This window comes from Oncorhynchus gorbuscha, unplaced genomic scaffold (genome assembly GCF_021184085.1).
Source record: "Oncorhynchus gorbuscha isolate QuinsamMale2020 ecotype Even-year unplaced genomic scaffold, OgorEven_v1.0 Un_scaffold_70:::fragment_2:::debris, whole genome shotgun sequence".
NCBI lineage: Eukaryota > Metazoa > Chordata > Actinopteri > Salmoniformes > Salmonidae > Oncorhynchus > Oncorhynchus gorbuscha.
Window position 1 is genome coordinate 165,161 of NW_025745511.1, and position 21,836 is coordinate 186,996.

At 42.6% G+C, this 21,836-nt stretch overlaps 1 protein-coding gene and 1 pseudogene across 1 annotated transcript in view; one reads left to right on the forward strand and one right to left on the reverse strand.

The window, feature by feature from the left end:
* LOC124019131 (exosome RNA helicase MTR4) overlaps nt 1–4,161 on the reverse strand; it is a 50,050-nt gene extending 45,889 nt beyond the window's left edge. Inside the window, exons 1-6 of the mRNA XM_046334508.1 lie at nt 3,619–4,161; nt 2,888–3,031; nt 1,221–1,287; nt 1,017–1,079; nt 756–868; nt 9–183 (exon numbers count right to left, since the gene is read on the reverse strand). Of these exons, the coding sequence (XP_046190464.1) occupies nt 9–183; nt 756–868; nt 1,017–1,079; nt 1,221–1,287; nt 2,888–3,031; nt 3,619–3,710 (654 nt within the window). The 5' untranslated portion in view covers nt 3,711–4,161. The remainder of the gene's footprint in view (nt 1–8; nt 184–755; nt 869–1,016; nt 1,080–1,220; nt 1,288–2,887; nt 3,032–3,618) is intronic.
* Nucleotides 4,162–14,790: 10,629 nt separating this feature from the next.
* Nucleotides 14,791–18,001, forward strand: LOC124019128 (annotated as a pseudogene).
* Nucleotides 18,002–21,836: the final 3,835 nt, after the last annotated feature.

Consider the following 21,836-nt stretch of genomic DNA (forward strand, 5'->3'; position numbering starts at 1 on the left):
AGTCATACTTCGGTAGTCATGATGAGGCAGGAGGCGGTGGGGTTGATGGTGACATCACCGGTCATCAGGCCAACATCCTGGAACTCTTCGTACATCTCTCTGTACTTCTGGTTACTCAGGGCTTTGATGGGGCTGGTGAAGATGACCCTCTGCTTCTCCCTCAGAGCTAGAGCTATGGCATACCTGGATGAGGAAGGGAGAGGGCGGGAAAGTGAGTAAGAGGCTTTTTCTGGTGGGGGCAAAGCCAATGGCGCAGTCACCGGCCTAAGATTTTAGAGGTCCTCCCGTTGGCTGTGGTGACAATTTAGCTGTTTTAAAGCTAATTTCCTGCAATTCTACACATTTTGCAATTGCTTATGCTATTATAAGTGGAACATTAGAACAAAATAATTGCGGGGCCATGACAAAAAAAATACTCCGGAATGCATAATTTTGATTCTCTCCGACTTTAAAATTGTATTTAGTGAGTGTCAATTCTCAAAGATGATCTTACAAAAATTCATACTTAATATCTTGTTTTAGTTGTTTAAGTTCATACTGAAAATACCGTTTTGGATGGAAAAATGTTCTTAACTCAGTTGAAAACAATCCAGTATTTCACTCAAACGCACAAAACATCTGAACACACTCATACTCTTTTCCCACCATCTTGCTAACCCGATACATACTGTGCTGCACAGTACATTACAGCTCGGCTTAGTTCGGCCAAACTCAGTAGTGTTAAACCTGAAAGGGTATCAGCATATCAAACTCACTCTGCACAGACAGTCTTTCCTGCAGAGGTGTGGGCAGACACAAGCACTGACTGGTTGTTATCGATACACAGAATGGCCTCACGTTGGAAGGGATCCAGAACGAAGGGGTACTCCTGCAAAAAGAGATCAGTTTGATGTTAGCAGGAACACAGATGGGTGGGCTGGAGCCATTTGACAAGGCAATGTCAAAGGCCATGAGTTTCAGACTGCGCTCTCAAAGTATCCCAATCCAATCAGTGGACTGATGTATCGTTACAGTACCTTGGCTGCTTTCCCCACACGAGGCATAAGCTGTTTGTACTCCTCATTGGCTGGTAGGGCCACCTGTCAAGGTAAAGAAAACAGATTTTCAGTAAAGGGAACCAAGTTATAATATTGAGATATTGGCCTACCTAGGTTGCATAAATTCATTTTTTTAATTAAGTCATTAAATTCGTATTTCAAAAGTCCTGTGAGCGCTCTTACCTCGTGATTGCATCCTTCCACTGTCTCAACCGGCTCCACCCTCACTTTGGGCATGCAGTCGGCAAGACTGAAAAAGCGAGTTTCACATTCATCAGTATTCCATACATTAACCAATCTTGATAATAATTCACATTTCTTTGCAGATCATATAGTCATGAAGATAATTGTGTCTATAACAAGGCAATAACACCAGACAATAACACTAATCTTGCCCCGCCATATTGTTATTTTTCCCTAAGGAGTGCGCCAGTCGGTAGAGATGAAAGATAGCGAGTGTGCAGAAATAGCAGTGGGCTGGATTAGAACCCGTGCTGCAGGGGTTCGGAGTGTGGTGTCAGGAAAACAACCTCTCACTCAACGTCAACAAAAGAGATGATCGTGCACTTCAGGAAACAGCAGAGGTTGCACCACCCTATCCACATCGACGGGACAGTAGTGGAGAGGGTGTTAAATTCCGTAGCGTACACATCACGGACAAACTGAAATAGTCCACCCACACAGACAGTGTGGTGAATAAGGCGCAGTAGTGTCTCTTCAACCTGAGAAGGCTGAAGAAATTTGGCTTGTCACCTAAAACCCTCACAACCTTTCAGATGCTCAATCGAGAGCATCCTGTCGGGGTGTATCACGGCCTGGTACGGCAACGGCACTGCCTTCAACCGCAAGGCTCTCCAGAGGGTAGTGCGGTCTGCGCAACACATCACCAGGGGGCAAACTACCTGCCCTCCAGGACACGTACAGCACTCGATGTCACAGGAAGGCCAAAAAGATCATCAAGGACAACCACCACTCGAGCCACTGCCTGTTCACCCCGCTATCATCCAGAATGCGAGGTCAGTACTGATGCATCAAAGCTGGGATCGAGAGACTGAAAAACAGCTTCTATCTTAGGGTCATCACTAACATAGAGGCTGCTGCCAACATACAGACCCAAATCAATGGCCACTTTAATAAATGGATTTAATAAAGTTATCACTAGTCACTTTAAATAATACCACTTTAATAATGATTACATATGAGATGAGTAATGTAGGATATGTACATACTGTATTTTATACAATCTATTGCATCTTGCCTATGCTGCACGGCCATTGCGCATCCATATATGTATATGTACATATTCCATCCCCTTACAATGTGTGTAAAAGGTAGTCATTGTGAATTTGTTATATTACTTGTTAGATATTACTGCACTGTCGGAACTAGAAGTACAAGCATTTTGCGACACTCGCATTAACATCTGCTAACCATGTGTACGTGACCATGTGTGCTAACCATGTGCACGTACACCACAATGCGTTTTGTCACCAAAAAAACACTGTCGGTTGCAACTGTTAAAACCATTGAATTGTTAGATACTACTCCGCTGTTGGGAGCGATGGACACAAGCATTTCGCTACACACGCAATAACATCTGCTAGAAATGGGTATGTGATCAATAAAGTGTTATTTGATCAGGTTACAGTAAGTGTGTATTTTGCATTTGTGAAATTATTTTTTATGTGATACGAAAGGTATTTATTTATATTTCAAGAACCATACCATTTAAACAGAACACGTAAGGTCCTTGGACTAAGGAGTAAAGTTAGGCTCCATTAGTCCAATATTGGGCACATTCAATATTGGGCCAAGACCAAAAATCTAGCCTTGTTCAAAGTCAATCTTACTTGATCTCCTCTGTAGAAACAGTCTCCAGCTTGGACCTCTTTCCAAAAACCACCTCATCTGTCCCGTTGTTGTCTGCTTCCCGCTTACTCTTGGCTGCATAGAACTCAGACTTTCCTCCTTTGCCATTTTTACTGGTCGATTTCCTAATGGAAGGGAATATTTTACGGCAATGTTACTTTAAGACAGAAACAAGTAGACTTTCTGCAGCCCCATATGTTGGTAGGTGTTATTCCTCAGAAATTCCTGGCTGATATTTGAATATTTAAACTTAAATGTTATCTAGCTAAGGAGCATAGACCTGCCAATCAAAATAATCAGATATGAAATCCAGGACAATACCACCACTTAAAAAATATTCAAATAGCTAATCACTACATATGACTATGGAGAGTATGGAGGGCCAGATCAAATAAAAGTTGACACACTGTACTGCATCATACATAAATAACATAGTTCACATTTTCAACAAATAAAATGTTGAGAGAGCTTATTCTCATTAGCTAGGTAGTAAACACACAACAATCTAACTACCAAGGGTCTGGGATGAAACAAACACAGTGCCGGTGTAAACGTGGGCAATGTGCTGTAGCTAGCTAGATACTGTAGCATTAACATTGAGGTCTAACGTTAGCCCTGATGCCCCCTAGGCGCGTTCTCATTTGATAGTTGTCCATGTCACTACTTGAACGAAACATCTCCCTAACTGAGTTAAACCCCATAGCATACATACCCCTTCTCAGGTACCGCTAGTTTCTTTTTAGTTGAAGTTGTTTGTTCTTCATCAAACACGCTGAACAAATCGTCACCAAAGGCATCCGCCATGATTGCAAGAGGAAAGCACACAAATCCCACAATGCAAATGCATCAGCAATATCACTTCCTGTACAGCATCCGGAAACGATCAACTCATAACACGGGAAAAATATTTTTGACTCGTTTTACTATTCATAAAATTAGCCACAGCATTATCAAAGACAGTACAGTATGAGGATAGGATAAAACTGCTTCTCCAACAAAAATCCCCTTTCACACTTGTCGGTCATCGGGTGTCTCACGCCGAGCTGCGCATGTGCAAACTGTCAAATTAAAGGCACTCCTTCGATATAATGTTGTTTTTGACGATAATGAAAACGTGTCAGTTTGTCACTCTCGCAAGATTTGAGTAATAACATGTTCAGCTATTTAATACATTGGCTTATACCTAGGTTGTACCTTTTGATTTCAAGAAAATGAACAACTCAGGAACAATTTGTGCTTCTCTCATTGCCTTCTCAAACCCCGGTCTGATCTGTTTGTCTGTTTCGCAAGCTTTCCCAAAAGTCTCGCAATGTGCGCATCTGGTTTTCTTTTTCTTCTATTATATAACTGCAGTCCGCAAACCAATGTTAAAAGTGTATGCCGCCACCTACTGTGTTGGAGTGTGTGGTCAATCACTGTTTACAACATTTCTAAATCCCCCTACCTAACTCAGTACTTCTGAGAAAATAAAAAACAGCCCTAATAACTAATAGACCCTTCCCCATCCCCAAAATCGCTTACACCCCCCCCCAACCCCATTCAACCTCAATGACCCTACACTTCAATCTTTCCATCTCTTCAGCATACTTACAACAATATAACAACACATGCTCCAACGTTTCATCGACCATGCTCGGAGTCCCATCTCTTCTGCCGCACATCTATCAAAATGGCTCTGATCTTACATTTGGCCTCACCTCTACCCAGTGGAACATTAATATCAATCATATCTCGTTTCAAAGCTCTTTTGGCTAACTGGTCTACAATTTCATTCTCTTCCAAGCCTGAAAGTGAAGAAGAAGAAGAAGAAGAATCTCACTACTACACCCATTCTCTCAATTCTCCATAATAACATTAATACCTCCAATAGAAGATCATTCCTATTAGATTTACCAGATGATAAACTATTCAATACAGACAGAGAATCTGAGCATCCTATAATTCTAAAAGGTTGTACATCCTCCGCCCTCTGGAGGGCAACTATTATCACCAACAGTTCAACTGAGTACCCTGACAGTTCATCTATTAGTCTTCTACATATCCGCACATCAAATTCAGGAACGTATATGCCTGTTCCTGTGCGCCCACTATCTGGGTCCTTGGATCCATCTGTGAAAAATGGTTTTAAAAAAGCATAAAAACTTCTACCAATGTAATTGTCAACCAGTTTCCCTATATCACTGATTTCTGACCAATATTTCCTTTTCTCTATCAAGGTTAGATAAACAACGGGATCTGGGAGCAACCATGGAGGAACATCCCCTATCAACACAGAAGGGCCAACCTCTAACTCCCTCAAACCACTCTCATCAGCAAGCTTTGCAACTGTCCAACCAAAACCCCTGCCTTGTCTACTAGTATATCCCCAACAGTCATCTAGAACAGTAGCAGTGAGATGCTCAACCTCACAGCTGTTCAATCTAACCAAACAAGCTAATGACAATGTTTTAAACCATATATCCAAAGGCATCTCACCTGCCTCCACTAGTAAGGAACATGCAGATTTGGATTTAAATACACCAATACATATCCTTCTTTATATGTTTTATTTAACCTTTAATTAACAAGGCAAGTTAGTTAAGAATAAATTCTTATTTACAATGACGGCCTACCCCGGGCAAACCCTAACCCGGATGAATCTGGGCAAATTGTGTGCCACCCTATTGGACTCCCAATCACAGCCGGTTGTGATACAGCCTGGAATCAAACCAGGGTCTGTAGTGACACCTCTAGCACTGAGATGCAGTGCCTTAGACCAGATGTTTTTAATATACTGGATTTTGTACAGCTTTTGTTCCATAAACTATACACCCATAATCAATTGTCATCCTGACTGGAGCTCTATAAATATCTATCAACGATATTTTGTCAGCACCGCATTCATAACCAGAGACCGAGCGCATACAGTGTATTAGGAAAGTATTCACACCCCTTGACTTTTTCCACACTTTGTTACGTTACAGCCTTGTCCTAAAATGGATTAAATCATTTTTCCCCCTCATCAATCTACAGTCATGGCCAGAAGATTTGAGAATGACACAAATATTAATTTTCACAAAGTCTGCTGCCTCAGTTTGTATGATGGCAATTTGCAAATAATCCAGAATGTTATGCATTTTAGCCCTGCCACAAAAGGACCAGCTGACATCATGTCAGTGATTCTCTCGTTAACACAGGTGTGAGTGTTGACGAGGACAAGGCTGGAGATCACTCTGTCATGCTGATTGAGTTTGAATAACAAGGGGCCTCCCGGGTGGCCAGAGACTCTGGGTTCGTGCCCAGGCTCTGCCGCGACCGGGAGGTCCGTGGGACAATGCACAATTGGCATAGCGTCTTCCGGGTTAGGGAGGGCTTGGCCGATAGGGATATCCTTGTCTCATTGCGCACCAGCAACCCCTGTGGCGGGCCGGGCGCGGTGCGCGCTAACCAAGGTTGCCAGGTGCACGGTGTTTCCTCCGACACATTGGTGCAGCTGGCTTCCAGGTTGGATGCGTGCTGTGTTAAGAAGCAGTGTGGCTTGGTTGGGTTGTGTATCGAAGGACGCATGACTTTCAACCTTCGTCTCTCCCGCGCCCGTACAGGAGTTGTAGCGATGAGACAAGATAGTAGCTACTAACAATTGGATACCTTGAAATTGGGGAGAACAAAGGGGGTAAAAAATAATAATAATAAAAATAATAAAAATAAAAATAAAAGAGTTTGAATAACAGGCCGGAAGCTTCAAAAGTAGGGTGGTGCTTGGAATCATTGTTCTTCCTCTGTGAACCACGGTTACCTGCAAGAAAACACGTGCCGTCATCATTGCTTTGCACAAAAAGGGCTTCACAGCCAAGGATATTGCTTCCAGTAAGATTGCACCTAAATCAACCATTTATTGGATCTTTAAGAACTTCAAGGAGAGCAGTTCAATTGTTGTGAAGAAGGCTTCAGGGAGCCCACGAAAGTCAGTGGAAGCATCCTTAGACCATTCATGTGTGTGGTTGCTTCTCAGCCAAGGGAGTGGGCTCACTCACAAATTTGCCTAAGAACACAGCCATGAATAAAGAATGATACCAACACATCCTCCGAGAGCAACTTCTCCCAACCATCCAGGAACAGTTTGGTGACGTACAATGCCTTTTCCAGCATGATGGAGCACCTTGCCATAAGGCAAAAGTGATAACTAAGTGGCTCGAGGAACAAAACATTGATATTCTGGGTCCATGGCCAGGAAACTCCCCAGACCTTAATCCCATTGAGAACTTGTGGTCAATCCTCAAGAGAATGCAAGAATAGGCTGCCATCAGTCAGCATGTGTCCCAGATGTTAATTGATTGCATGCCAGGGCGGATTGCAGAGGTCTTGAAAAAGAAGGGTCAACACAGCAAATATTGACTCTTTGCATCAACTTCATGTAATTGTCAATTAAAGCCTTTGACACTTTTGAAATGCTTGTAATTATACTTCAGTATTCCATAGTAACATCTGACAAAAATATCTAAAGACACTGAAGCAGCAAACTTTGTGGAAATTAATATTTGTATCATTCTCAAAACTTTTGGCCACGACTGTACACACAAGACCCCATAATGACAAAGCAAAAACAGATTTTTTGACATTTTTGCAAATGTATTAAAAATAAAAACTGAAATATCACATTTACAGAAGTATTCAGACCCTTTACTCAGTACTTTGTTGAAACACGTTTGGCAGCGATTACAGACTTGAGTCTTCTTGGGTATGATGCTACAAACTTGGCACACCTGTATTTGGGGAGTTTCTTTCATTCTTCTCTGCAGATCCTCTCAAGCTCTGTCAGGTTGGAAGGGGAGCATTGCAGCACATCTAATTTCAGGTCTCTCCAGAGATGTTCGATCAGGCTCATGTCCAGGTTCTGGCTGGGCCACTCAAGGACATTCAGAGACTTGTCCCATGGCCACTCTTGCGTTGTCTTGGCTGGGTGCTTAGGGTCGTTGTCCTGTTGGAAGGTGAACCTTCGCCCCAGTCTAAGGTCCTGAGCGCTCTGGAGCAGGTATTCATCAAGGATCTCTCTGTACTTTGCTCTGTTCCTCTTGCCCTCACGCCTGATTAGTCACCCTGCCACTGCAGCTGAAAAACATCCCCACGGCATGATGCTGCCACCACCATGCTTCACCGTAAGGATGGTGCCAGGTATCTTCCTGACATGACGCTTGGCATTTAGGCCAAAGAGTTCAATCTTAGTTTCATCAGAACAGAGAATCTTGTTTCCCAAGATGCTGTCTGTACCATCTACATCACAGATCCAACCTGATCTACCTCAGATCTACCTCAGGGGTAGACGAACAATAGATGACTTTCTCTGTCATAATCTGTCACATTGACCCCAAAAACACATTTGGAAAGAGGAGGATGTTAGCTTTCTAATGAGATCAACATACAAGGTGTGTCACCAAACCATGTTTTTGAGAAAAAAATAAATGATGTACTTTTAAGACATTTATTCAAATAATTAATAACAACTTAATAAAAAACACAATACATGAAATCCATTGGCATGAGTGTCCATGTTCTTCTTTGGCATACTGTAATGAAGTTCGTCTGCTGTTTGAAGAGAGTCAGACCGAAATGCAGCGTGTAGGTTACTCATGACTTTTAATGAAGAAAATAGCGGTACATGAAATAACTGAAAATACGAAAACAACAAACGAGTGAAACTAATTACAGCCTATCTGGTGACTAACACAAAGACAGGTACAATCACCCACGAAATACAACGCGCACTCAGGCTGCCTAAATACGGTTCCCAATCCGAGACAACGAGAATCAGCTGACTCCAATTAGGAATCGCCTCAGGCAGCCAAGCCTAACTAGACACACCCCTAATATACACACTCCCAATTAATACAACCCCAATACGAAATACAACATATAAACCCATGTCACACCCTGGCCTACCCAAACATATAACAAAACACAAGATACAATGACCAAGGCGTGACACATACACTCACGCACGCACGCACGCACGCACACACATCTTGCTCTAACTATACAGACATAGTGTCTGTCTGCAGCGTACTTGTGTCTGTGCACAAGTACGCTGCCAGTCAAAAGTGTTAGAACACCTACTCATTCCAGGGTTTTTCTTTATTTTATTTTTTTACAATTTTCTACATTGTAGAACAATAAAGGGTGGCTATTTGAAGAATGATCAAATATAAAATATATTTAGATTTGTTCAACACTTTTTTGGTTACTACATGATTCCATATGTGTTATTTATTAGTGTTGATGTCTTCACTATTATTCTACAATATAGAAAATAGTCAAAATAAATTAAAACCCTTGAATGAGTTGGTGTTCTAAAACTTTTGACCGGTAGTGTATATGTGCAGGTATATACAGTATGTGCATACATTTGTACACATACAAACAACAGAATGCATTGGCTACATACAAAAAAAATCACACATGCTTGTGCAAAGCTGTCATTATGGCAAAAGGTGGCTACTTTTAAGAATTTCAAATATAAAATATATTTTGATTTGTTTAACACTTTTGGTTGCTACATGATTCCATATGTGTTATTTTGCTGTGATTCTACCAATGTAGAAAATAGTAAAAATAAAGAAAAACCCTGGAATGAGTAGGTGTATCCAAACTTTTGGCTGGTACTGTACATACATATGTACGACAGCGAAATACTCTCACACACTACACATGTTCACGCCGTGATATGTTTGAGGACTACATGTGATGTCCACGAATATATCATGGTTGTGGCCCATCGTTTATCATAGTTGTGGCCCATCGTTTATCATGGTTGTGGCCCATAGGCTTGCAAGGATAAATAATGAATAAATTACCATGTTAAATAACTCCTTCTATAAATCCATGTCACAGAGAATGTGTACAGGCTATAGTCAAACAAATGTTTTCCATCTGACACGTCCCTGGGCACAGCACACAAAACATGCAGATGTGCCCAAGCAACCCTCTGACAAACCCAGGACCTGAATTTTTATGACAGTCACACAGAGTAAATGACACCTGAAAAGACCTAAAACAAGGAAGTGAATGGAGAGGGTGAGAGGTAAAAAGGGTCGGAGTAAGGTCTGGTCTCTAAGCAGCAACTGAAATGAGAAATATTAAACCAAATCTGACCACAAACACACGTCACAAGAGAGTAAGGACAGACAGTTTCTTTTTGATCCGATTCGTAGGGGCTTAGTTTAGTGTCCTTGTCACTGGTCCACTGGCTTGAGCTGACGAACGTTTGATACAAATATAAGTATCAAGATTTAGGAAAACACTCACCATGATCACACACCAAAGTGTTGTACTTGCTCCACACAACGGTCTCAAATGTCGGTAGCACCCGAATATCTACCCACTTAAAACCAGGGATCATTCCTGGGAGGAGCATTCCGTGGACATCGGCGAAGTTGTTGACACCGTGGACGATTTGCTGAATGTCCTCGTAGGACAGCACCTGTTTGCTGGCAAGACGACCACCACACCTCTTCTTTCTTGGAGCCAGACCATGTTCATTGTAGAACTATCACTGCAGTCAGCTTTTTGTAGAAATTCTGAAACCAGAAAATAAATAGTTTAAAACATGCCTCTAATACGTGCTGAAAGGCACAATGTATTTTTACTTATATTCATGATACAACCTACTACTCATTTGTTCTTAAATACCTCATTCACTTTTTAATACTGTCGCAGCCACAATAATAACAGAAAACATCAAGCTGTATTACTCTAAAGAAAACTTACACGTGTAGAAACTTGAATGTTTCACTGCAAATGTTTTTTTTTTTTTTTACCTTTTTTTAAACTAGGCAAGTCAGTTAAGAACAAATTCTCATTTACAATGACGACCTCGGGAACAGACGTGTTGGCTATCAACGAAATATGAAGTCCTCTGATGTTTCTTTTCTGTTTGTTTGCTCCTTTTGAAGATGATCGTTTCCTTGCAGAGGTTCATGGAACCGTTCAGTTATCGTCATAATCTATTCTAGCCAATACAAGCAATATCAACACATTTTCAGTAACACACACTGACTACACATACTGTAACCTGCACTCGTTGAAATGCATGCATGAATCTCACACACACATGCACTCACACACACTCACACACACGTCAAACAGTACACAAACACACACACACACACTTTTACTAGTATTATAATGTGGCATGTTTGATACTGTATAATGGTATGTGATAACTTTATAGATGGCCATTTCATGCATTTATGTAACCTTTCTATGTAACACACACACACACACACACACAGGTCCCATAAGTTACTAGCTACATAGCTAGCTGGGTTGCATGGGCTACACATCCCCCACTTCTCTCTGCTTTCTCTCCCATGCCACACATTCACACACACACTTGGCTTTAATACACTAGCAAGCCAGTCAGTCTACTTGCGCCTCCTCCTACACAGACAGATAGACAGACACAGAAACACGTATACATTACTCATAACAGCCATCTTAACTTAACTAATAGTTGAATGTCAAGCACGTAACACATTGGTGAGTTTATTCATCTGGTCATGTCTCTTGACAATCTCATGGGGGGGGGGGTAAAAAAAAGCAATAAACATGGCTTGCCTTCGCTGGACTTGCAAGTGCACCTGAACTCGTAAGCCTTTTACATTTTTCTTGCCCAGCATCATTGACCTATTGCCCCTCGACCGACTGAAGCACCGTAACTGACAGATCCACCATTGACAAGTGATCTTACTCGGTTGCCTCCTCCAGGGGCTCAGCCTCGACTTCAGAGTGAGCTTGTCTGAGTCGCTGTCTGTGCTGTCTGTGGAGTCGCTGATGGAGACGCTCTCTGGCTCAGGTTCAAAAGGTCTGAACCAGCTCCCACAGCCAGCAAAACATTACTATTAAAACATTGAGCGATTTCTCTTTCTGGGACTCTAGCGATGCAGTAGACAGCTAAGCTAGCTAGCTAAGGTGGAGGCAGTAGTTACAGTGTGACCATGTATGATGGGTTTTTGACAGATCAGAAGTGCGAGAGGGCCTGAGGAATACTTTTTGTTTGTTTGATTGGGCAAACAGGAAAAGGATCCAATTGAATAGCTTATGGTAGCTTGATTCAAAATATATAGCTAGCTAGCTAGTTTGTATAAATATATTTTTTCATCTTACAAATGTAGGATGAAACCTCGCAATGGCACACATTCACTTCGGATCGATGAATGCTAACTTGTAAACACATCACATCAGGGCTTTCGCAGCACTATCAAAACCCTCCCCTATTCTGAAATCATGAATGAATTCATGAATTCATGATTTCAGAATGAATTCATGATTTCAGAATAGGTACAATAGAATGTACCACATCTCTGGTGAGCACAATATACTAATGTAATGTTTTTTTTAGAAAGAAATGCGTGTCAGCTAATCTAACAGCAGCTACATGTTTTATTATGGCAGCCATGTTTGTTTATGTTTGACTTGACACAGACTCCATTATCCCAGAATGCCATTCACCTTTAAATGCAAATAAACAAAGTAAAGATGGCTGCGCTCATTGCCTGAGAAATGTTAACGTAGTTTAGACACTTTTAAGCACATTACAAATCGTCAGTGTACTTGTTACAGAGTATACAAGAACCGGAGCACATGACTTGACTAGTCGTATACCGTTTTTGACAAATTGTACAATTCATTCTAATTATATGGTAAGAACACACCAGCCCCTTTCAGGTCCAAAATGTCCCCTTTCTGGTCAAAAATTCTAGAACGGGTGGACTGGCAGCCATTTTGAGTGTCGCCATAACAGTAAAGCAGGAAGTATAACTCTATTTCAGGCCCTGTCAATGCCCCAGCCTCCCCAGTCATAGACCGCATGGCAAGCGGTACCGGAGTGCCAAGTCTAGGACAAAAAGGCTTGTCAACAGTTTTTACCCCCAAGCCATAAGACTCCTGAACAGGTAATCAAATGGTTACCCGGACTATCGGCATTGTGTGCCCCCCCAACCCCTCTTTTACGCTGCTGTTACTCTCTCTTTATCATATATGCATAGTCACTTTAACTATACATTCATGTACATACTACCTCAATTGGCCTGACCAACCAGTGCTCCCGCACATTGGCTACCCGGACTATCTGCATTGTGTCCCGCCACCCACCAACCCCTCTTTTTACTCTACTGCTACTCTCTGTTCAACATATATGCATAGTCACTTTAACCATATCTACATATAGATACTACCTTAATCAGTTTGACTAACCGGTGTTTGTATGTAGCCTCGCTACTTTTATAGCCTCGCTACTGTTTTTCACTCTTTCTACTGTTGTTTTTATTTCTTTACTTACCTATTGTTCACCTAATACCCTTTTTTGCACTATTGGTTAGAGCCTGTAAGTAAGCATTTCACTGTAAGGCTACACCTGTTGTATTCGGCACACGTGACAAATAAACTTTGATTTGATTTGATTTCTATGGCTCTGAACTGATCTGTCCTCCATCGTCAGGTGTTCCATCTGGAGGACAGAAGAGACGGGCTATGTGCTGGAGAAGGACTGAATACAGCCAGAAGATCCTGGAGGAGGAGTTAATGCTATTTAGCAGTCGCTTTTATCCAAGGTGTCTTACTTTGGTCCCGGGAATCAAACCCACTATCCTGGCATTGCAAGCGCCATGCTATACCAACTGAGCTACAGAGAACTAATCTCTCCATGAAGGCTATAACCTTTGTATCAACAAAATACATTACATTCGGGAAGTATTCAGACCCCTTCCCTTTTTCCACATTTGGTTACGTTACAGCCTTATTCTAAAATGGATTCAATACATTTTTGCCATGGTGGGTCCGACAGTGTAGTGGAAATACTTAAAAATATCTCTTAGACACCAGAGCTTGCGAGTTCAATAATAGACTTTATTACAAAGTAATAAGTCGAGCTGGTCCATGGAGCAACTGCCGGTCCCAGACTCAGAGATCTCTTTATATACAGTTTCAATCTGACACAACATACACAGTCACTCCTCTTTATGTATATGATTCTCATCTTTTGGTATTCTGCCACTATTGTTTCCTAATCTTACTTCTAGTCTGTCTACGACCATCTTTACTTGGTTTCTCCTCCCCTTCTTGGCATATACTTCAGGGCATAGATTATATTGGTGGCGTAACCATGGCAATGATACAAAACAAGAATACAGACATTCATTTATAATGCAGGTGCATGTCCAAGGATACCCACAGGACTAGACAACGGCCTCCGTCAAGCCCACAATGGCCCAGACACACACACACACACACACACACACACACACACACACACACACACACACACACACACACACACACACACACACACACACACACACACACACACACACACACACACACACACACACACACACACACACACACACACACACACACTGGCCTCCTCCCAAGCCCACATTGATTGTACTCAACACTCCGAGACAAAACAACACATGCACCAGAAAATCCCCCATAATAGCTAAAGTGGTCTTGGTCAGGACCCAGACCCCAGCAGAGCTTGAGACTTTCACTATGATCTCCTGAAGAACACACACAACACCATGAGTTACGTATTGGTTCCTGATCTAGGTCATGGATCAGTTCTGAATGATTTACGGCAGTGTAGAATAGGATAGCACAATGATTGAGTATAGGAAATAACAAGGCATTTCTACATTTACCAGATGCTCTTTATCCAGAGCAACATTACAGAAGGAATTAGGGTTAAGTAACTTGCTCAAGGGCACATTGACAGATTCTTCACCTAGTTCGCTCAGGGATTCAAACCAGCAACCTTTTGGTTACTAGCCCAACACTCTTAGCAGCTAGGCTACCTGCCTCTCATTTCCATAGTGTTTTCAGAGACAAATCAGTTACTTGGCCCTGAGACCCAATGCGGCAGGTACTGTAACAAGGCCCCTCATACCCAGAAATCTCACCCCTGTCTGTCATAGTCCCCCATCTCACCTAGTGCTGCATCTTCTTCCCTCCTTTCAGAGTGAGGTTGATGTTGACCTGTTTATGTTTCCCTACTCAGGTTCAGACTGGTAGCTCGACACTCGTCCAAGGACCAGGCAGCTGTGTTTACAGTGCCCCCTGCTGGAGTTTGGAAGGTACTGGGGTTTATTTCTCTAGTGCAGTGATGAACTGAGATACTGCTATGAATGAAAAAAGTGAAAGAACAATTGCCCACATTACCCTGTCTCTATTTTAGATTGCGCTGTCCACAAACATAGCGGAAACTGGAGTCACCATACCTGATGTTGTGTGAAAACAAGTACCATGAGAGCAGTCAGATGAGTCTCCCTGGTGGAGACGTTTGTCAGCAAGGCCAGCAAGGCCAGCGCCCTCCAGAGGCAAGACAGGGCAGGACACGTACGGAACGGGTTCTTCCGCCTCTAACCCAAGTCCAGGTCAGGTTCTCTCTGTGAACCACAGATCAAGTTACCCTCTACAGCCTTATTGAAGTCAGCACCTCCACAAGTAACAACCTAATTGTGAATGTTCCTTCTAACAGGTTTCTGGCCTTCATGGATTTCTCCATACCAGAGATACTGAGGGTTCACTGGAAGATCTGTGACTTCATATCGTGGTACAGTAACAATTATTTTTAATCAGAGGCGGGCAATTAAAAAAAACACACAAAGTAACCACAGACCCATACTCCAAAATAACTACTTACACATGGGTATAGAATAATGACTGTCTTACCACTCAAACATATGATCTCACCCCAAACGACCTCTGTTTCCGATTCTGTCCCCTCTACAGCAGTGTGAGTACGGCTCCCCATAAGAGTTCCTGTGCAGAGCCCTGGATGCGCCCCAGCCTCAGACAGTGAGTAACGCTGTGTGCCTGTGGGGCGTGCATGCCGGAGGGTCATGCCCTCAGCCCTCTGGGTTGCCACTCTGCCCATAAATGGTAAGATTCTTTTCTTCGGCACTATCTTGGGCTGCCTGGAACCAATTGTAAGTTATGTCCATCAACGGTGGCATAAATTATGTCTCAATTGCAAAATGAGCAGTTATATGTTGTTACTTTCTCTGCAATATTGTGATATTTATTTTAAAAAAATATGAAATAGTGTGTTGGAACTCATATCGGTAAAAACTGTATAGCTCTGGGTTTAAAAGGTGCTCTTTGAATAGGGTAGTCTCCAGTATATTCTCCATGCTGAATGTAATTGTATATTCCAGGTGAATATAGAGGCAGCCATCTCGGAGAAGTCTCCCTTTGCCACACCCATGAACCAGAAGGATCAGGCCAACCTGGCTAAGGCACGTTAAAACGTTCATAGATTACCAGCAGGGTCAAATAATAGCTGTGGTGGCTATAGAGGACAGTTCAACACCTCAGGAGATAATGTCAATTGGCTTTTATATAGGCAGGCATTCAAAGTGTCTCTCCGTGCAGCAGCTGGTTACGAGGGGGCTTGAACAGCATGTCTACTCTACTCTATTCTCTCTCACACAAACTTGTGCATGTTTTTCTCATCTTGTGTCTTACTTCATCATGTGTCTTGTAACACTGAGCATGTTTTGTAACTGATACGGTATACAGTGTAAGTAGTGATCTGACCTTTAGAGTGGCTAGTGAGAACATTTACCAGAGATGGCGTCTAGTCTTGGTTCGGATCTTGGTGGCTCCAGTCTTGACTCCATCTCTGACATTTACCTGGATCTGCTCCCCGTCAGTACATCAAACAGGAGCTGATAAGGATGATGGACCAGTTCGCATTCTCTTCTTCCTCCAAGTCCGGTCGAGGACCAGCTTCCCGGGACCGGTCTGGCCCGACGGGAGCCCCAGGCTCCCCTCACCCCTTTGGGTAAGGCTCAGATCTGTGTACTGAATGCGGTGGTGACGGGTGGTGACGGGAGGGCTGTGTGACAGTGTGGAGTGGATCCTCTACACGCCCTCTGTGGATACGCTGGACCCGGGTGGCCTGTTCTGTGGAAACCTCCCAGGGGAAGGCCCACGTCCACCCCTCCTCCTTCAACCGCTGCCTGCTCTTCCAGGAGAAGGTCAGTTGGATAGAGATAACACTATCGCTCTCACTCTCGCTGTTTCCTTATCTGTCTGTATATCTATTAATAGACCATCAATACACCTTTTGTATCTGTCTCCATCTTACTCAGGGAGGCACTGAGGTAGAAGATGCCCTTATGATTTAGGATCAGATTACCCAACTCCCTCAATCCTATCCATAATAATTTAGGAAGTGAAAAATCTGACCCTGTATCAGTGGTTAACTACTGGTTAACTACTCCTAGGGAGGCCCCAATAAATTGAAGTACTAAATGTGTTTCCTAATCGGATGTAAAAGACTTGATGTTTTTAATGCCATTTGGACTCTTCCTCTGATCCACCTGCGGGACACAACCGTGATATCTCCATTCGCCATGCTACTGTTCAGAGGGGACATCGACGTGCAGCATCGTGAACGACTCATATCTCTGGTCGAATGGATGGAATAGAGTTCATTTCTGGGCCAGCTGTATTACATTTGTATTATTATACTGTGTGTGTCATGCATGACTAGAGGGCTGTGTTACTGATACAGCAGAGACATAGAGGATAGACAAAGATAAAGAAAATCAAACTACTTCTGAACTGAGAAAAAGTGTTCAATAGAGAATCTCCATTGTACTGTAAGTGCTCTCATGTCCAATACTAGGCTGAATCTGGGTCCAGAAACGGACCTGTGTCATCGTTGAGCATACTGTAGCAAGCAGGGCTCTGTTTGATCTCGGCTCCTCCCCGTCCCCTCCCCCAGGCCGCAGTGAGGATTGGAGTGATCTTTAAACACCTGAGGAAGCTCTTAGACTCACGACTGGAGAAGATGCCAGAGAACCCAAGGACGAATCTAGAAAGTAATATTCTACCCTTTCTCTGTCCTTCCCCTTCCTTTAAAAAAAATAATAATCTTGTATCCTTTTCTCATTTTCTAATTTCAAATGCTGTATTTTGTGTGTGTGTGTGTGTGTGTTCATGAAATTAAACATTTTCCTCTGTGTTTAGCACGGTTTAGCACTGTGTAGTGGCTCATGGTATTATTTACTCTCTTTTGTCTCTCAACTGTAGATGAAGACCATCCAGTTGATTAAAGAGCTGATCAAGATGTTGAACGTCTCCTGACCCCTGTAACTTGTCATTGGATAACTCAGCTATGGAGATGTCCCTGAGACAGGATGGGTGGGTAGATGGGCCAGATGAATGACCTAAGGATAAGAGGTATAACGAAATGTAAATCGTGAAACAAAATAGCCAAACATCAAATAAAACTACCTTTGGTGTTCATGTTGAATATACGTTTTAGGAAAAAAATATTTATTCATGGCTCCCTCGCTCGGGATGTAACAGACATCCTTTGGTGAGTGTTTAATGTTTTTTGTTTTTCCAAAAGACAGAACCAGAAGTGTAATAGCTTTGTGTTTGCTTCTGGTAAACATCCTTGAAATATTCCTGCAATTATGTCACTGGTGCTGCCCGAACATTATTTCTTTAAGAATAGAATAGAACATCTCCAAACAATAACGAACGAGAACAGCTGTGCCCAGTGCTGTAAGCCAAGACTTTCTCTGTCTGCGACACAAACAAACAACATTGCTTTAACGACTATCAAGGGATCTACCCACCCTAGCTAGCTTCATGTATTATGATGTAATTTACTTGACATTTAGAAACCACAGAAAATAAGTGGCCATGCACACAGAGGGTATACAAATCTATTTCGATTTTACTCTGTACACTCTTAAGAAGAAAGTGTTTCCTGAAAAGGGTTCTTCAGCTTTCCCCATAGGAGAACCCTTTTTGCTTCCAGGTATAACCCTTTAGGGTTTCATGCTGAGCCCTCTGTGAAAAAGGTTCTGCATCGAACCCAAAAGGGTTCTCCTATGGGGACAGCCGAATAACCCTTTTACGTTCGACGGTACTAAGTGTACTGTGTACACATGCGAGTTCTGGCAGTGTGGTTACGTTTACACTTGGATTTCCCGAATACATAATAAAGCTCTTTAGGTCCAGGTCCATGTTCATTAGGCACCAAATGGAAGAAAACGGACTGAAACAGGGATGGATTACCTTTACTTCTCCAATATAAAACGCTCAGTTCAAACATTTTGAAAAATGTTCCCTTGTGTGCGCTAATGAACACAACCCAGGTTAGATGCCTCTGCTTTAATTAAGTGCAGTCCCTCTTGACCCCTCCATGACCACTTGCGTGACAAAACATACCAATATTTATGAACACCGACTGACCTCACACAGTGACTGGTCCCTTGAAAATAATATTTCATCTCAATAAGATCACCATGTTAAACAAAAGGACACATTTTGAAAAACTCTGTCATGATCTTCTCCTCCCCTGTGTGACAAAACTCCCACACATCACAGTTAAGAAACAATTGTATTGCCGTTTTAACCACCAGTTGGCGTTTTGGACAGTAGTGTGTTGAAACGTTATTTTGTGTCATTTCCAATTTCTGCTGAATCTATCACTGTGTTTTCTCAGGCCTTACCCACTTCTGTATTTGTGTGGCTGAGGCTCGCTCAAAACAAAAAGGCCCAAATATGGACATTACTGCCTTTCAAGGATATGATGTGTATACTTGGTTTACTGCAATATTAGCTCTTAAGGGGACTAATTTAATTGAATGATTTGGATGTTATCTGTCAGAGATCTGTCTCACTTTCTATGCATTTAAAAAACAACACATGGTTTATTTGTGAATGACAGACTATGAATCTCCACAGCTACATGCCATGCCACACTGAGCAGAAAACAGGAAGAGATCTTCAGTTGAAAACAGCAAAATACCCATCTCAAAGAGTTTACCAGACAGCTGAACACTTTGCACCCATATTAGGGGCTCTATTTTAACAAACCTAACGCAATGTCAAATCTTAGCACTGGCAGTAGTGTTATAGGTTCAGGAGTGTGTCAGAAATATTTTTGCTATTTTCACAACCGGAATTATGAGCGCATTACCTGGCGATGGTACAAAAGGGCTGGGTTTTGATGAATTTTTATTTATTTCACCTTTATTTAACCAGGTGGGCAAGTTGAGACCAAGTTCTCATTTACAATTGCGACCTGGCCAAGATAAAGCAAAGCAGTTCGACACATACAACAACACAGAGTTACACATGGAGTAAAACAAACATACAGTCAATAATACAGTAGAAAAATAAGTCCATATACGATGTGAGCAAATGAGGTGAGATAAGGGAGGTAAAGGCAAAAAAAGGCCATGGTGGCAAAGTAAATACAATATAGCAAGTAAAACAATGGAATGGTAGATTTGCAGTGGAAGAATGTGCAAAGTAGAGATATAAATAAAGGGGTGCAAAGGAGCAAAATAAATAAATACAGTAGGGGGAAAGGTAGTTGTTTGGGCTAAATTATAGATGGGCTATGTACAGGTGCAGTAATCTGTGAGCTGATCTGACAGCTGGTGCTTAAAGCTAGTGAGGGAGATAAGTGTTTCCAGTTTCAGAGATTTTTGTAGTTCTTTCCAGTCATTGGCAGCAGAGAACTGGAAGGAGAGGCGGCCAAAGGAAGAATTGGTTTTGGGGGTGACCAGAGAGATATACCTGCTGGAGTGCATGCTACAGGTGGGTGCTGCTATGGTGACCAGCGAGCTGAGATAAGGGGGGACTTTACCTAGCAGGGTCTTGTAGATGACCTGGAGCCAGTGGGTTTGGCGACAAGTATGAAGCGAGGACCAGCCAATGAGAGCGTACAGGCTGCAGTGGTGGGTAGTATATGGGGCTTTGGTGAGAAAACGGATGGAACTGTGATAGACTGCATCCAATTTATTGAGTAGGGTATTGGAGGCTATTTTGTAAATGACATCGCCAAAGTTGAGGATCGGTAGGATGGTCAGTTTTACAAGGGTATGTTTGGCAGCATGAGTGAAGGATGCTTTGTTGTGAAATAGGAAGCCAATTCTAGATTTAACTCTGGATTGGAGATGTTTGATGTGATTCTGGAAGGAGAGTTTACAGTCTAACCAGACACCTAGGTATTTGTAGTTGTCCACATATTCAAGTCAGAACCGTCCAGAGTAGTGATGTTGGACAGGCGGGCAGGTGTAGGCAGCGATCGGTTGAAGAGCATGCATTTAATTTTACTTGTATTTAAGAGCAATTGGAGGAGAGTTGTATGGCATTGAAGCTCGTCTGGAGGGTTGTTAACACAGTGTCCATAGAAGGCCAAGAAGTATACAGAATGGTGTCGTCTGCATAGAGGTGGATCAGAGACTCACCAGCAGCAAGAGCGACATTATTGATGTATACAGAGAAGAGAGTCGGTCCAAGAATTGAACCCTGTGGCACCCCCATAGAGACTGCCAGAGGCCCGGACAACAGGCCCTCCGATTTGACACACTGCACTCTATCAGAGAAGTAGTTGGTGAAACAGGCGAGGCAATCATTTGAGATTCCAAGGCTATCGAGTCTGCCGATGAGGATGTGGTGAATGACAGAGTCAAAAGCCTTGGCCAGGTCAATGAATATGGCTGCACAGTATTGTTTCTTATCGATGGCGGTTAAGATATAATTTAGGACCTTGAGCGTGGCTGAGGTGCACCCATGACCAGCTCTGAAACCAGATTGCATAACGGAGAAGGTATGGTGGGATTCGAAATGGTCGATAATCTGTTTGTTGACTTGGCTTTCGAAGACCTTAGAAAGGCAGGGTAGGATAGATATAGGTCTGTAGCAGTTTGGGTCAAGAGTGTGTCCCCCTTTGAAGAGGGGGATGACCGCAGCTGCTTTTCAATCTTTGGGAATCTCAGACAACACGAAAGAGAGGTTGAACAGGCTAGTAATAGGGGTTGCAACAATTTCGGGTGATTTGTAGGGGTCCAGATTTTGCAGCTCTTTCAGAACATCAGCTGACTGGATTTGGGAGAAGGATTGTGGATTTATCGGTGGTGA